Below are 16,737 nucleotides of genomic sequence, written 5' to 3' on the forward strand. Positions count from 1 at the left end.
GCATATGATGGATGCATGTGAGCAATTTGTGTATGTCTGTGTAAATAGGGGCATTGGAGTGGAACTTGGAGAGGAGAATATCACCAATTGGTTTCATTTTACACTTCTGTATAACTTGAATTAACTACAACAAGCAAGTTTTACTTATGCAAATAAAAATCTTAATAAAGAGCTAGATACAATGGAACACCACATGCCAGTAATCCCAGTTACTTGGGAGGTTGAGGCAGGAGAGTTTGAGGCCAATTTCAGCAACTTAGTGAGATCCTATCTCATGTGTGTGTGTGTGTGTGTGTGTGATGCTGAGGATTGAACCCAGGGCTTTATGCAGGTGAGGCAAGCACTCTACCAACTGAGCTATCTCCCCAGCTTATTTTTTTTAAGTAAAAACAAAGTCTGGTAAGGGGGCACATATCTGTAATCCCAGTGGTTCAGGAGGCTGAGGCAGGAGGATCACAAGTTCAAAGCCAGTCTCGGTAAAGTGAGGCACTAAGCAACTCAGTTAGTTGCATCTCTAAATAAACTACAAATAGGGCTGGGGATGTGGCTCAGTGGTGGAGTTCCTCTGAGTTCAATCCCTGGTACCCCCCCCCCCAAAAAAGTAAAAACCATACAAACTTAAAAAAATCACAAGTATAAAAAATTTTAGTGCAACTGTAATCTAATACCATTTTTAAGAAAAAAAAAATCCTCTAAGATGCCTTTGGCTAGGATAGGGAACCAACCTCTACCCTCAGTTGTTTAGCCCTCTGCTCACTTGCAAGACCCTTCTCATCCAGAATGAGAACTTGCTTGGCCTTAGGTTCACCAGTCTCAAACAAGCTGCCTCCAAAGGGCAGTGCCTTCCCTAGCCTATTAATAGTAGAAGCTTCCAGATTGCAGGGTTTCCTTCAAAGCTCTGAGATCTTGGATCTAATTCTCAGATGTATTAAGGACATTTATCCTGGACCCATCTGGGCATAGGTGTGTGCATGCACATGTATATTTGTAGGCGTATTTGTTTATGCATATGCACATTTCCATGTTTGCATTTGTTTATGCATATGAATGCACATGTGTGTGCATGTGCAAGTGCATGTGTAATATGAATATGTAAAAGTATGCTTGCATAGGTGGAAGTGTGTGGGGAGGCAGAGATCCATGAGAGGAGGATACAGTTTGAGGGTAGGAGTTTATCCCTAAGGTTGTGCTCTGGGTTTGGAATGGGGGCTCTGTTGGGATATCTGCTGACTTTGAGCAAGTCACTTTGACCTCTCTGAGTTTGTGTTTACTCTGTGTTTATAGTATGTGTGGGAAGCCATTCTCACACGTGATCGGGTGCCTCCCGTTGAGGGTCTGAGGCACTTTGGCACATGTCGAAGTTTTTCCCGTCCCTCTCCTGATGAGAGAGCCCATCCGTGTGGGGGTGTGCCTGACCACTGACCCCGGGGACCCAATCGCTGACCCTGACCTTGGAGTGCAGCCCCCCCTCAACCTTCATTGGATGGAATTCTCCCCTGAATCTCTGGTTCCCTAATAAAAGGCTACTCCCCGGCGTGCTCGCTCTCTCTCTCCTGCTAGCCCTGAGTAATCCTTGCTGCCCTGCTGGGCGGCTAGAGGAGCGAACCAGAGAGGGGAGCCGTCTCGGACCTAGCAATAGAATTAAGGTAATTGAGTCTTGTGTTTTTATTTCGATCTCGTCTAACTAACTTTATGCCTAGAACCTCATTAATGAAACCACTGTGCAGGCCGCGTGGTAGAGTATGGGCCCAAAGGGATGGCTATGCTCTCCCTTCTCCAGATTTAGTGAGGTTATGGGTGTCCAGAAAGAGCGTCTTCCCAGCATCTGAGAAGTGTTCAGGGTATCAAGGAGTGTTCAGTCATGGTCGGCTGAAGCCCTTCCCTGGGGACCCCTGTTTCTCTGAATTGAAGGTCACCTGGAGGAGACAGGGGCAGAGCCCCCAAGCTCCTATCCCCACTCAAAACATGCACATAGAGCGTGCCTATCAATAGTTGTAGAACCCTTGGCTCACTCACTTTGTTCCTCACAGAATGGTTGTCAGAGATGCAGGATGTTGTTGCACAAACAGGAGGATACCAAGTTTCTGCTCTGTGGGAGCTACTGCTCTGAGGAGCATGCACTGCAGGTTCGTGTGTGTTCGCCCGCGCGTGTATGTGTATGTGTATGTGTATGCGTGTTGTGGGAAGCTGTGGAGTTAGGCCTCAATTCTGAAGCCCGGATAAGAATGGCTTGGGTGGGACCGGGTCGCAGAGCATGCAGTCCTAAGGATGGCCTGTAGATGGCAGAAGTGCCCCGTACAGAGACCCTGCCTGGATCCTCACCTTTTCAGACTTCACAGAGAAGTAGCTTTCTTTAGGGTCCCTCAGCTTTCAGGTTTGGGCTGGGATTCGGGGATACTGGAGTGGGGAAATGCGGATTCACCCAGGAGACATCCACAGCCACATTTTCTGTGACTCTAGACAAGTCGTTTCCTCTCTGGCAGTCTCAGTTTTCTCTGTAATATGAGAGACTGAGTTGGAAAAACTGGCTCAAAATACCTAAGGTAGGTTAAGATGAGCTCAGAATGAAGTAGAGGGCTAAACGTGGAAAGGAAAACTAAGAGGCAATAGAGCATATGTCACTGGGGTGAGGGAAGATTTTATTTTTATTTTTGGTACTGGGGATTGAACCTAGGGGCGCTGTACGTGTAAGCTACATCCCCAGCCTTTTTTATTTTGAGACAGGGTCTAGCTAAGTTGAAGTTCTTGCCTAGTTGCTGAGGTTGGCCACGAGCTTGGGATCCTCCTGCATCAGCCTCTGGAGTCGCTGGGATGGAGAAGCGTTTTTAAACACCACATCAAAATCCCGAATCATAAAGTAAAAAGTTGATGCGTGATCAAGTGGAAAATAAAAATTTCTGGTCCAACAACGCTATATAGCAAAGGAGAAAATGAGCCAAGGATATAAGTAGGAAGTGCACAGAAGGGGGCAGTAGCCAGTGCAGGAAAAAGGCCAAGAGCTGCAAGGACTAGAGAGTCCCGAATCAAAGAGATGCCCCTTTCCTCTCCGAGCTGGCAAAAATTAAGAAGTTGGTTACTGGGGTGGAGGGCGGTTAGCCAGAACCAAGGGAAGCTGGAAGCCTAGCAAGCCATACTGCAGGGCCGCCTGGAAGCATAGAGAGAACATTCGACTCGAGTAGAAGCTTCAAGAGAAACAAGATGTCTTGTGCTGTCACTTTCTAGGTCGCGGTTTAAAATCTGGGGCTGGAGAGCTCGTGCAGGGGTCCGCTGCTCCAGGACGGTTACCGGCCCCTTCAGGAAATCACGCCCCCTATTTTCTCCCGGCCCTGGGGCGGGGCCTGACAGGGGCTCTTGTTGTGTCTAGTCTGGCCGGGGCCCGCCTGGCCCTTTAAGGCTGACCTAGCGGGGCCCCAAGTCCGTGTGACGCGCGGGACGTCACGTGGGCCGCGGGCGGCTCGACTCTCGGCCCAGGGCGCCCCTCAGCCGGCGGCTCCCGCGATTGCTGCCCCTGTCCGTCTTACCTGCGCCGCCGTCAAGTGCCTTGCTGCCAGGTACGCCGTCGTCAGGTATGCCTCCCTTGCCTCCAGTGCGACCCACTCTCAGGACTTTGCAGCCACTGGGCACCCAACTTCTTCTCTTGACACGTGCTTGGGAGAGATTAGCTTAAGTCTGGCTGAGGGACCACCGCCTCCTCCTGCACGCCAGTTCTCTCAGGAGCTTCGCCTGCCTCGCATTCCCAGCTTGTCCCCAGAACAGCTCAGGCACTCCTAGGCTGGGGTGTGTTGGAAAAGTCTGGGTGGGGAGTTACTCTTTCCCTTTCTCCCAGGTGCCCCTGGACGCGCCAGGCTGGGGCCGCCCCTGAGAGCCCCGCGGGGGCCATGGATGTCGAGACAGCAGAGGAGCAGGGGGCTCCTGTGCCCCCTCCAGGTGCACTCGGGGGACCAGGCTTGGGGGTTGCTCCGGCCCTCGGGGGGCGGCGGGAGCCCAAGAAATACGCGGTGACAGATGACTACCAGTTATCCAAGCAGGTGCTGGGCCTGGGTGTGAACGGCAAGGTGCTGGAGTGCTTCCACCGGCGCACTGGGCAGAAGTGTGCCCTGAAGGTTAGTGACCCCTCACTGAGGCCTGGGGTGACCTGGAGGGTTCAGTAATAGAGACCTGTTTCACTTATGTCCAGGTTCCCGTTCGGCTTCCTATGCTCAGCGTTATGTTTCACCCTTGTACTCTTCTGTAAGGTTAAGGTTAGTTCTCCCTGCTTCACAAATGGGGAAACAGAGGCTTATCCTAGCTAAGCTCAGGGTGTCCCAGTTAGCAAGGGGTGGAGTCAGTATGGGTAGAGCTGTTGCACCCGGAAGGAGGGAAGGAGTGGCCTGGGACTCTAGTTCTGGCTGGGCCTATGTGTTCAGGCCCAAGGGAGACCCATTCAGCTTGAATTCCCCAAAGAGAAGCTTCTGTGTCTGGGATGGGTCTGAGTTTCCCTCTGACACTGAGCACCCACCTTGCTTGGGATGGGGCTGCTTCCTCCTTATTGCCCTGGGTAGGAGTGGTAGTAGCCTCTCAGGGCTGGTTAGTGGGCAAGGCCCATCACTCCTTAGGGCAGGGGGCTTCTGCTGGGCTCCTGATGAGTCACCAGTCCTACCCCAAGCCCAACCTATCCTGCTTCCTGTGTAGAGAGTGGCCTATTCTTTTAGCCATGTTGTCGTACTATAGGCTCCCTGGAGGCCTGGCACACTGATCTAAGTGAAATGGAGGTGGAAGTCTTGGAGTGACTGATCTAATTACCTGATTCTGGCTTAAGACACACAGTTCTGGCCCAGGATCCTGCTCATACCCAGAATCACTTGAATCTGCTATCATTGGGAATTTGACTCATCTGCGGTTCATGCCAGTGGCACCTGGATGGGGGAGAGTGGCTTCTGCAAGTTAGATGTACAGCAAAAAGTTTTCCCATTTTACAAGTTGTGATTACGAGCCTGAGTACAGAGTACTAGAGATGTGGCTCTAATCTCTGCCCTGTGTTTGCCAGCTTTGTGACCTTGGACAATATCCTAGACTTTTGAAGCCAGGTTTATGCCTTTGTTCAGGGGGGGAAAGAACAGGAGTTTTAAGCTCAAACTGAGAAGATGCATGTAAAGTACTTGGTAAAGGGCCTGTATAGGTTTGGAGAGGTATGGGACATTTTTAGGGCACAATATCTGCAAGTATCTGAGCAGGAACCTGGGCTCAGCTCTTTGTATTTTTCCCAGGGGCATTGGGGCAGATAGTGGCCCTGTAGGGAATCATGAGCATGAGTCTGGGGCCAATAAGGGCTGGGCTGGTAGGGCTAGGCCGCAGGCATTCTTTGCCTACTAACTCAACAGTGGAATGGAGAGAGGGACTTTTGGAGGACCAAGGAGGGGATTCTCTTAATACCTCAGGAAAAAAGTGGCTCTTCTGAGGGCCAATGGGTACAAGAGAATGAGAAATGAGCCTTCATCTTCTCCTTGGCACCCATTTAGCCCTTCCACCTGTGCTAGGGTAGGAGGTAGTCTGAGTGGGTGTGGAACTGACTGAGGCCAGAGAACTTATTATCCATACCAAGACTTTGGTCCTGGGAGTCAGGACTGAACTCTGAGCTGTCCTTGTATGATCCACATGCTGTAAACAAGGCAGGGGTGAGGTGGTAGGCCACAGTAGTATCAGCTTTAAGTAGGACTAAGCCTGGCCCTTTCTGTGTAGATGATGAATCTGACAGGTGACTTGGGGGAACTTCTGATTGTATCAACTTCCATAGTATCTCCTCTTGGAACTAGGGCCTCAGTGATCTCCCTATCCTGGGCTGGGAACTGGGGCAGGCCTAAAATGAGTTTCCTTCTAGCTCTTTAGATTATAGGTAAGCATGGCTGGGGTTACTGGCTTAGGACTTTCGGGACCTGGCCCTACATTGATCCTCAAAGGGGAGAGGCATTAGATGTGGCCCTCTCCCCAGCTCCTTCCTGTTCTTGCCCCCTTCCCCCCAAAAAAGTTACAGAGTCTCAAATTCCCTACTCAGCTGGGCATACTCACCATCCCCGAAGATTGGGGTCAGCTATGGGGAAGTTTGGAGAAGCCATGAGACATTTTTAGGGCACAAAATCTGCAAGTATCTGGAGTAGGAACCTGGGCTCAGTTTTTTATATCTTTTCCAGGGGCACTGGAGCAAATAGAGGTGATCCTCCCCAGTAATTGTACTGGTACTTTGGTGATAGCTGTGGCCATTCAGAGGGTGGTGGCATCTCCCTACCATTAGCTTCTGTTCTCTGCCCAGGAGGGCCAGGACCTGGGGACCTCACTACAAGTGTAGGCTTGGGCCCAGGGAGTTCAGCCAACACTCATGAATGGGTCCCAGCCCTCTCGTGGTCTCTGCTTAGCCCTCTCGCTATCTGCCCTAGCTCAGCCTAAGTGAAGGTCATGACTCTGGGCCTTTCTGTCTCCCCAGGGCTATACTTATTATTTTGTTTAGGCCATTTCTGCTCGTCTCTCATCCTCTGGCCCTGTTGCTAGAAATGGTACCTATGTACCACTTGTCTCAGCAGAAAGCCTGGAATACAGCAGGCCCTCATAAAATAGGAAGACTATGGTCACTGTCCCTGTAGCTACTGATGTTTGGTGGGGTCCCTAGAGGAGTAGGCCCTTCCCTCCCTGGGAGCTGGGCCTCTTCCCCTTTCCATTAGAGCCTAACCACCCACTTGCTTCATCTTGACGTCACTCACAGCAAAGCCTCCCTCACCAGTCCAAGCCATCACCAGTGCAGCCATTCTGCTCTCCATGCCACACCAAGTACTTGTTACTGTCCTGTTGGCAGGAACTAGAGGGACTGATTGCCTTAGGAGAGGGCATAGGGATAGGCAGTCCTCCTGCTCCTATTTCTCCTGCAACCTCTTGCTTGTGTCTCCTCCCAAACCTAAGTGGTTAATTGGCAGTCTTCAGCTTTACCTCAAACTGAGCAAGGCCTGCAAATTTGTAACCCATCAGTTATGCCAGTATACCCAAGACCCTTATCATGTGTGTAAAAATTGGGACCTTGAGTTAGTGGTCGGAAGTCACATGACTTGACTTGGGGGAAGGGATTGCAGCAAGGGCCAGAATTTCCTCCTCTCTTGACTTCCTGTCACAACTGCTTATGGTTGTCTGCCTTCTGGCAGGCAAAAATGACCGTGGCACTTAATGCCTCTAAATATAAGCAATAGAAAACAATGTAGGTGATCTGCAAATGGGAGTAAAGGTGAAGGTCCTCTTTCCTGGCTCTGCTTCCAGACTGAGGGATTGGGGCCTTTCACCTTCATCACTGGACCTTAGTGGGCTCCCAATTCCTCTTCTCTTCCTTGTTAAGGAGAGTGGAGTGGGAGGGGTGGGGTGATTTCTGTAGAGTCCTCTGGGTGGAATCTCTTTAGTATCCTTCTCCTTTTGGTTCCAGAATTAGGGAGGTTCCTGAGGCTACCTCACACAGGACAGTTCTCTTACCCTTGGTGTTAGATGGCTGTAGCTAGCAGGCTGTTCTGCATGCTGTATGTGGTGTCCCAAAGCACAGTGCTGAGGAGGACACATTTTCCCTGACAGGTGGGAAAGAAAGCCCTGGCAACCAGGAGGCCTTGCCTGAGTTCACATATGAATTTAAGGACTTGACTATACATACTCTGAGACTCTAAATGTGGCATGACAGGCCAGCCCTCTTGTTTTTCCTCCCTAGGTGATATCTTTGCTTTTACACATTGGAGAATCTCTTCTCATCTGTTAAGATTCAGCTTCACTGCTCCTCTTCCAGGAATCTGTCCAGAGTCCCTGACTTTGGGGCTATGGAACCTTCTTTTTTTGGTACTGGAGATTGAACTCAGGGGCACTGAGCCACATCCTCAACCGTATTTTGTATTTTATTTAGAGTCAGGGTCTCACTGAGTTGCTTAGCACCTCGCTTTTGCTGAGGCTGGCTTTGAACTCGAAATCCTCCTGCCTCAGCCTCCTGAGCTACTAGGATTACAGGCATGTGCCACCACACCTGGCTATGGAAACTTTGACCCCTAAAGCTGTAGTAGTCACTTTTGACTCAAAGATCCCTTGTTGCATCTTGGTCTGGGGCCTGACATACAATAGGGACTCATAAATGCCTATTGAAATGACCATGTATTATACCTCTGAGCATTTGAAAGAGCACTAGGATCTAGACTTTTTCCAGTTTCTTCTCTAAAGGAGAGGGGTTCTCTAACTGCATTTCAAAGAAAAGCTACAGGGACCTGCTCTTTTCCCTGAGATTTTGCCAAGGAACTCAATGAAACTTTGCAAAGGAACTCAACAACTCTACTGCCCCCAGACAAAGCCCATGCAGAAGGCCTGGGAGAAGGGAAGTGCCCTTCCATGAGGCGGTTCCTGTCTCCTGCCTACCATCTAGGCCACATTTTTAAGCAGAGGGGCTCTCTCTAACCAGAATGCCAGGAGGAAGGTAGAATGGGAGGGAGTCAGACGCAGATACTAAGGGGCAGTGGACCCTTAGCCCAGGACCCTGGATGCCCCACCCTCAGCAGGGAGATGGAGTCCATTGCACTAGAACCTGTCAGGGCTGGTGCTGCAGAGCTAGATTTGAAACTGGGTGGGGCTGCGAGATAGGCCAGCCCTTTCTCATTTGGCAGCCACCACCCCCTCACCTACTATCTCCAGACTGGTCAGATCAGTCTCCCTAGAGCCACTTGTTACTGAGTCAACAAATCAGAAGCATGTGGAGGGGCTGGTGACCCTGTGTAAGAGAGTGCCTGGAAATTAAATAGTTTCACTGCACCCAAGCTTCTCTCCAGGCTGCCCCTCACCTGGTAGGAAAGAATCTGAGGCACTCAGAGCTACCACAGGTGGGAGCTTCTGAACTTCAAGGAGTGGGCAATCTGCTTTTTAAACTGGGGAGGACATCAAAACCCACAGAATGCAGAAGTAAAATTTAGGTGGGGATGATTGTTTTGAGATACTTTATATCATACCTGGGTGGAAAGCTGTTTTCTCAGCCTGCCTTCAAGATTACCTCTGCTGGGGCTTCTAGGATTTTTTTTCCCCCATCCCATGCAGAAGCTGATGCCAGCCCCCCAGGTTTCAGGCCTTGGTGTTGTGGATTCTAATACCCTCTCCATAGCAGCTAGCAATTTTTTGGTGGGGGCGTGGATACCCCACCAATTGAACTCAGGGGCACTCGACCACTGAGCCACATCCCCACTTCTATTTTGTGTTTTAATTAGAGACAGGGTCTCACTGAGTTGCTTTGTGCCTTGCTTTTCTGAGGCTGGATTTGAACTTGTGATCTCCTGCCTCAGCCTCCTGAGCCACTGGGATTACAGGTTTGTGCCACTGTATCTGGCTACTGCTGTCAATTTTCCAGAGCATTCTATCTGGCAGATCTTGACCCAATGTGCAATATATATTGTTTTATCTAATTCTTATCTTCCCATTTTGTGGATGAGAATACTGCAATTCAGAGGTCAACAGCTTGCCCAAGTTGCATAGCTTGGTGGGTGACAGGGCTGGGATAAGAGCCTAGGCAGTTTGATACCAGAGTTTTAGCATGTAAGTCACCCCCCACCTCATACAAGTTTATGGAGACATGAGGGACTCTGAGACCTGACCCCTGGAAGGATGTTGGTATTGTTCTCCATGGCTCCTCTGGGAGCCCTGGTAGCTCCAGCTGGGCCCCTGTATCTGCTAGTGCTTACCTATATCTTCCCAGTTCTCCTCACTGTGTGGAACTTTATGTCTTTGAGTGGGAAGGTGGTAGTTTCACAGGGTCAGCATACAAGGGCCATCTCTGAAAGATTGTGTGGCTGTGCTGGGCCTTGTGAGTCTTAGACAAGCTTGGCACAGCATAGCCCCGAGTGCCACAAACATGAAATCTATCTGGTGAGTGGGTAAGAGGAAGTGGGGGCTTCCTGGAAGGGATTGCCCACTTTAATCCAGACTTCTGATTTGAGAAGGATGTGGATGACAGAGGAGGGCCCACTGTGTACGACAACATGACTGGGTTAAATACTCAGCGCCTGCTGTGAAATACCACACCCGCACACCTGTGTTCTGGCAGAACCTGGCTGATCTCAGTGGGGCTGTTGTCAAGCTGTAAGGGATTGAAGGGTTCGGAGGAGGAGGAGGCATTTCATGAGAACTTGAAGGGTAAAGCACCATTTCCAGGGGTGCCTGGCTTCTTTGTTCAGGGCCTGGTCTCCATGACAACAAAGGCTTCATCTCTCTTCTGAGCTTCATGTTTGAGGAAGTGGTTTTCCTCCTTGCATCCCTCATCTTCCTTTCCTTGGGACACTCATAATGGGAGACCTCTGGGAGGAGACAGCAATTGGAGCATCTGGTTCTGTGGTCCCCTAGCCTCCTCTGGTTTTAGTCTTGTGACTGACTGCACATCTGAGTGTGACGGCCACCAATTGAGAGCAGAGGACCGTAGTCATCCCTAGGTGAGGGGGGCATTCTTATGCTATAATAGTGTGTAAAACACTTTTTGGAAGGCTGGCTCTGCTTCTCCAGCACAGGGAGACTACAGCTCCCCTAAGCTCCAGTGTCTTCCTAGAACATTGCTTCATCTATTTGAGATCTTGTGTGGCACCAAATGAGATCTGAGGTGAGAAAAGGAGCAGGATCCCAATCTTAAAATCCTTCCTGCTGTCTTCTCTTCAAGTGATCTTGAGCAGAAGGCAGTTTGGGAATCTTTTGTAAAGGTCTCTGTGGTGCTGTTGAGCCTGGGTTTCACTCTGTGGGCAGGGAACAGGATTCAATCTTAGTGACTGTGACTTTCCCTGCCTTCGTGCTGTGAGGAAGCACAGGCCAGCACATGTTCTCAGAGAATGGGGCTCTCCTTTGAGTGCCAGCATGCATTTTTTGGTGGCACATTATTGGTCTTCATAAGCACTTACTTGGTACCCTCTGCACCTAAGGAAACCTGCTCTTTGTGTGGCAGAAAGAATGGCATGGAGGGAGCTGTAGTTCCTGGGCTCCTCCCCATCTTCTTGCCCTTTTGGAACTAAGTGGATTAGGTTGTGTGCAATTGTGATTAAAATCCTGCTGTGTGGGAACCCAGAGATTGGGCCTTGTTTGGGGGAACAGGGAGCCCCAGGAGGTCTTTCAGCACAGGCCAGGCCAGAGAGGCTGAGAATATTGATTCTGTTTTTTTTTTATGCAGGTTTGGAATTAGGATAGCTTTTCCTTTAGATCAGGGATTTGTCCTTGCTGCTTTCTCTGTATGGCACTACATGTCTTTCATGGCACCATGCCTTTCTTTGTCTTTCATTTCTTTTTCTCTGCCTGTTTCTCCTGCAGCTGCGCAGTCCTTCCTCTCAGGCCTTGCTACTCTTCCTGTCTCAAGTGTTTCAGACTGGGCTTGGCCTCTTCCCTGCAGCCTGCAGGCTGAGAGCAGGCAGAGGACAGGCCAGGGGCAGGTCAGGTGCTGGGGATTCATTCTAGACAGCCTGAACTCCCCCCACCCCCAGGGGAGGTGGGGGTAGGCAGGAACAAGGAGTGCCCGACAGTGCCCCCGCCACTCCCAGTGTCCTCTCCTACTGTTAGCGTCGACCAGGTGCTGGCAGCCTTGGCAATCAAAACGGTGGAGTCAGGCACACTTGGGCCGAGTTGTAACCCGAGGCGTCCTCTGTTTGGAGTTTGGGAAGTCAGTCTGAGCTGTGTTCTCTACTGTTGGTCTCCTTTTATGGCCCAATGGTCTGAGGTTGTTGCTTAGGATGACAGTATGAGATTGGGCACATTATGACCCCTAAGTTTCCCTGGCCACAGTTGGGATAGAAAGGGACTGGGGTCTGACTTGGGCTGAAGCCCCAGAGTCAGTGGAGGAGCCCAGGGAAGGAGGGTGTCAGGGAGGACTCAAGATATAAGGTCCAACCTGCCTCCATTTTCTAGAGGGTGGACCAGAATGTGAGCTGCCTCTGCACTAGCTGGGGTGGGCACCCAACACTCTGGCTTGTACCTGACCCCCTTATCCCACTAGAGGTTAGAGGCTATTTCCAGGGGATGAATGACCAAGGCTTTGACCTGTCACACCTATTGCCCCATTCCTAAGGGTTCACATTTCACAGGAGACCCAGAGCTTGCTCCATAGATGTTCTCCTCAACATAAACAACCCCCTTCTTAGAATGTGGCAGAGGGACTGTCAGGTCCTCTGGCAGGCAGCAGCACAGGGGCCTTGGGGCATGAGGTGATGGAGAGCAGAGCCCCACTTGCTGAGTGAGTATTCCCTACATACTAAGTACAAACAGCAGACTCTGTACCATTTTGCTGTCATGGATGCAGAAACTGATTCAAAAGGCAGAGTAACTCACCCAGGGTTACATAGCTGGGACATGTTGAGACTGGGCTGGAACCCAGGCCTGGCTGGCAGCCAAGTCCTGGCTCTCTGCCGTCATTCCCTATGTACCCATTCAGCTGGGACCAGGAGTCACAGTCTGCCCATCTGTAAGATGAGGGACTGGGTGCTCTGCTTGGCAAGGGCTTCCCTTCTGGCTGTGAAGACACTTTTGGTGGGCAGTGACAAGAAGCAGTTTCAGGGAAGTTGAGGGGATCCCTTGCCCCCTGCTGGAGCTGCTCTTGCACATAGACTAGCAATATGGAGACTGACCAGAAGATGCCCCAGGATGCCTTTCCCAAGTCACTCAGCAAATAGTGTTGCCGGGGAAAAACAGTCAGTTGTGGCAATGCTACCAGCAGGGTCTGTAGTATGCTAGGGATAGGATCTCTGAGGTTATGACTCAGTTTGAGAATCCCTCTCTGCTGTATTCATGGCCCAGTTAAATACTTGAGTCAGGGAGAGATAGTACCAGGGAATATCGTCACCTTAGGCAGGGCTGAGAGTGGGAGTGAGTCACTGTAGCCTATTCCCTTGGCAGGAATATCCCTCAATACTGCCAGGTCACCACCCTGGTCCCCCAGAGGGCAAGGCCTATCACCCTCTTTTTCTCATGACTGGGGCTCCATGGAATGATCCTTAGAGACAAGAAATTTCTTCCAGGAGCCATCTGGGTGTTGGGGACTTGGGAGCACTCTGGATGAATAGGAGCAGAGGGAGGGGGGGCCAGGGTCCGAGGGAAGCTGGAACCTGGACAGCTAGTGCCTCTAGAGGAGCCTGAGTAGAGCAATGGCTGCCTGTACTTACCCAGGCCTGTGTGGGGAGCTGCAGGGACATGGATGAAGCTAAGAAAGGAGGAAGAGATGCTGAGCAGAGGTGATGTAGATTTCAGGAAGGGCAGGAATAGGGGTGGCTGTTGAAATGTTTCCTAGGGTCTCCATGCCATGTCTCTGGTGGGATCCAGCTCCTCCTCTCCGCCCCCCACTTTTTTATTTTTTAAATTTTTTTAGCTGTAGTTGGACATAATACCTTTATTATATTTATTTATATGTGGTGCTGAGGATTGAACCCAGGGCCTCGCATGTGCTAAGTGAGTGCTCTACCGCTGAGCCACAACCCCTGCCCCACCCCCCATTTCTTATTCCCGTGTCATCTCTGTGGCATCTCCTTCAGGAGGAATGACACCAGCTGTCATTCTCCTTAGAGTTAGAGGGTGTTGGGTCCCCTCTCTCAGAGGTGACTGGACTGGGTACCTCAGCAGGGGTCACCTGGGCATGGCGTCACTTGTCCTTGGCAACCCTTGCTTAGGGAGGATGGCCACTGATTGCCTTCTGTAATCCTGTGCCAGTTACACGGGCATCACTGAAGCATGGCTGGCCAGTTGGGGCCATATATTCCATGACTGAGGGGGTCTCTTCATGAAGAGAAACCACTGAAGGGACATTATTTCTGAGATTAGAACAAAACACTCGTGTTTGCTAAAATTTTCCAGTCTTATGATAAAAACGTTCTATTTTTACACTGTCATAGAAGAAATAGTACCAGGGTAATGTTTCACAAATTATGTAGCTGATTTTGACAGAAAAATCTTTTTTTTTTTCCTCTGAGAAGTTAAAGGAGACTAGCCGAGGCCGGATCCTCTTGAGCAGGAAGCTTGCGGAGGCCCTTTGTGACCTTTCTCTAGCCCTGCTGGAAGGTTGTGGGTACAATCCTGATATGTGGCATCTATGTGATTCTGCACTTACCTACTGTGTAACCTCTGGGATAGGGAGGAGGTCATAGCTCTCTCTCTACCTCTTCTCCCAGATGAAAAACAGTTATGAGAATGGTGTAAACCCATCCCACAGATGGTAAGTTGGGGCTCAGGGAGGTTGAGAGACTGACCTGGAATTACACACTTTGCAGTAGAGAACCTTGCTTAGAAGGATATACAGAGGAGTTGAGAGATATAAGGCATCTGCCATCTCAGAAAGTGGGGGCTGCCACAGAAAAGTGGAAATGTGCCCATTCTCCAGTCAATCAAAGATGAGAACTAGTTAGTTCCTTGGCTTGAGTCCTTGCCTCTCACTCCTCGGGATTTCTCTCTGGAGATCAGCCACCTTTCCCCATCCTGGAAGGTCTGCCCCCTCTTTACTGAGACTTTCACAGCAAAACAGGAGCCATAAACTCGTGATTCTTGGTTCACCTTTGAAGAACCCAGTCTGACTTTGCCCTCTGAGGGAATCTGAGACCATTTCCTGTCACCTGCTGGATTGGAGGAAGTCTGTCTTCTCCAGGTCCCAGAGACTGCACCAAGATTTCTGAGTTGTGGGAAAAAAGGTTAGAAGAATGTGAGGCCATCTCAGAGCAAGACCTAGGGGAATTCTGAAGTCAGGAGTCCTCAAGCAAACCTTGAAACCAATTTCTACCCATGACGCAGTAGCCCCTTGACAATATGTGCTTATCACTGTGACATTCTGAGCTCTGTGTGTGTGTGTGTTCTTCTATTCTTGTGGCCACCTGGGAACATGAATACTGTCACTGTCCCCACTTTCCAGACTGGGCCAGAGAGACTTATAGAGATAGAATGACCTACTCAAGCTTATAAGTGAAGTAGGAGGATGAACTGGTTCTCTGCATTCAAGTCTGTCTGACTTGGAACTCTGTGGTCATAGCTGATCCTGTAGTACATGGTCCCTGACCTAAGGAACTGGGACTCCCTGGCCTGCCCCAACCAGCACTCGTGTTCCTACTGTCCTTCTTCCTCCCTGACTGGGAGCTCAGCTCAGTTCCTTCTTTCTGGAGGCATTTCTCCGCTACCCCCTCTCCTGCCAGACATGGCACTTCTGCTTTTGTTTCCAGGTTGTCTGGGCCTGGCAGGAAGCAGGCAAACCAAAGCCATCAAAAAATTTAGGAAACTGAAGTAGTCTTGTGTTCTGAGACTTGACAGTTTTAAAATCATCAAGTGTGTTGGCTTCCTTGCCTTCCCTTCTTGGGAAGGCACTGGACTTGGAATCTCAACTGCTTTCCAGTCTGTCAGCTATCCCCCATCTGGTGTCCTGGTGTTGGCCTAGAAGGGGAGTGATTGGGGGCCCTCAGTGCTCCTAAGTTTCCTCTGGAGAAAGTGGTCCCATGTTGCCTGCTCTGCAAGGTTCTGCTTTGGGAAGAACAGAGAAGGAAAGAGAATGAGCCAAGACTAGTTTCCCTGAGCCAACATCCTCATCAAGCTCCCCAGTTGGCAGTAACTCATCTATATACCCCCAAATCTTTGAAGACACTGACTGTAGTAGCATTCTTGGCCCCTGCTCTATGCCTAACCCCAGGCAGGGCCAGGCCCAGAGCCTGGGAACCAGGATTTGTAAATGAAAAGTCCTCCCAGGCTTGAATGGAATCCTAGTTCTTAAAGAGCTCCCAGACTTGAAGGTGGCCAAGAGTGAGCTGTGTGACCTGGAGAAGCCATAATACCTCCCTGAGCCACAGTCCCCTCATCTGAAAATGGTGGTTAATGATGTACCTGTAGAATGACAAGAGCTAATGGCTGTAATATGCCCAGTACAAGGCAGGGAATGTGTGAACATCCTCCACTGTTCTCATAGCTACCAAGTAGCAGAGCCTGGTCTAGACCCAGGGGTGTGAGGCCAACTTCTGGGAAGGATACTTTTTGTTTTCCCCAGGCTGGTGTTGTGGGGACCAGTCCTTACTCCAAATCTTGCAGTTGTGTGGAAAGGGGATAAAGCAGCTGTGCACATGGCCCCCACTGCCTAGAAGCTGACAGGTGGGATTCAGGTCTTGACTTGCTGAGCAGCTGCGTGACTTTGGGCAAGTAAATAACCTCTGAGAGAGTCAATTTCTCCACAGATAAAAGGGTGCTGCTGGTTCTTCTTGGGATATGGTGAGCACTGTGGCATCAGCACAAGGGAGGAACAGTTGCTGTGAAGGGGACATTAACGCTGACTTGACTCCATCATTCCCTGTGCATTCAACTAGGGGCTGGACATTTGGGGTCATTGGTATCATGTGAGTTGACCTCCCTGGAATTTTGTGTCTGAGGGGGAGGGGTAAATGGACAGAATGAGATGGAGGACAAGCCGTGGTCAGAACTTAATGAAGCACAGTCTGATCTGGCGTGAGGCCAACTAATCCATAGCTGCAAAATTGGTTCCATTAGCTCTCTTAATGAGCTACAAAAGCTGGGAAAATGAGTATGTGAGAGAATAATGGCATATGTCTGAGGCTCTAATTTGAAACTGTGGCTAAGAAGTTAGATTCGACACTACTATCAGCTCTCCAAATAGCACTGGCACTCTTGGGGGAACATAGGGCTGGGTTCAGCTCTGGCTTTATCAGGTCACGCCTTCGGAGGGCAACACCTGCTTCTGAACCCCAAACTTGGGGCTAACCCCATCCCTGACAGCTG

At 50.3% G+C, this 16,737-nt stretch overlaps 1 protein-coding gene across 2 annotated transcripts in view; it reads left to right on the forward strand.

The window, feature by feature from the left end:
• Positions 1-3,442: 3,442 nt before the first annotated feature.
• The window catches only part of Mapkapk3 (MAPK activated protein kinase 3), a 29,421-nt gene continuing 16,126 nt past the window's right edge, over positions 3,443-16,737 (forward strand). Inside the window, exons 1-2 of one of the 2 annotated variants that reach the window (XM_026383977.2) lie at positions 3,443-3,566; positions 3,827-4,103. In XM_026383977.2, the coding sequence (XP_026239762.1) occupies positions 3,879-4,103 (225 nt within the window). In that variant the 5' untranslated portion in view covers positions 3,443-3,566; positions 3,827-3,878. The remainder of the gene's footprint in view (positions 3,567-3,826; positions 4,104-16,737) is intronic. The other variant, XM_026383979.2, reaches the window with a different exon arrangement.

Source organism: Urocitellus parryii, chromosome 2 (assembly GCF_045843805.1).
Source record: "Urocitellus parryii isolate mUroPar1 chromosome 2, mUroPar1.hap1, whole genome shotgun sequence".
NCBI classification, from domain to species: Eukaryota; Metazoa; Chordata; class Mammalia; order Rodentia; family Sciuridae; genus Urocitellus; species Urocitellus parryii.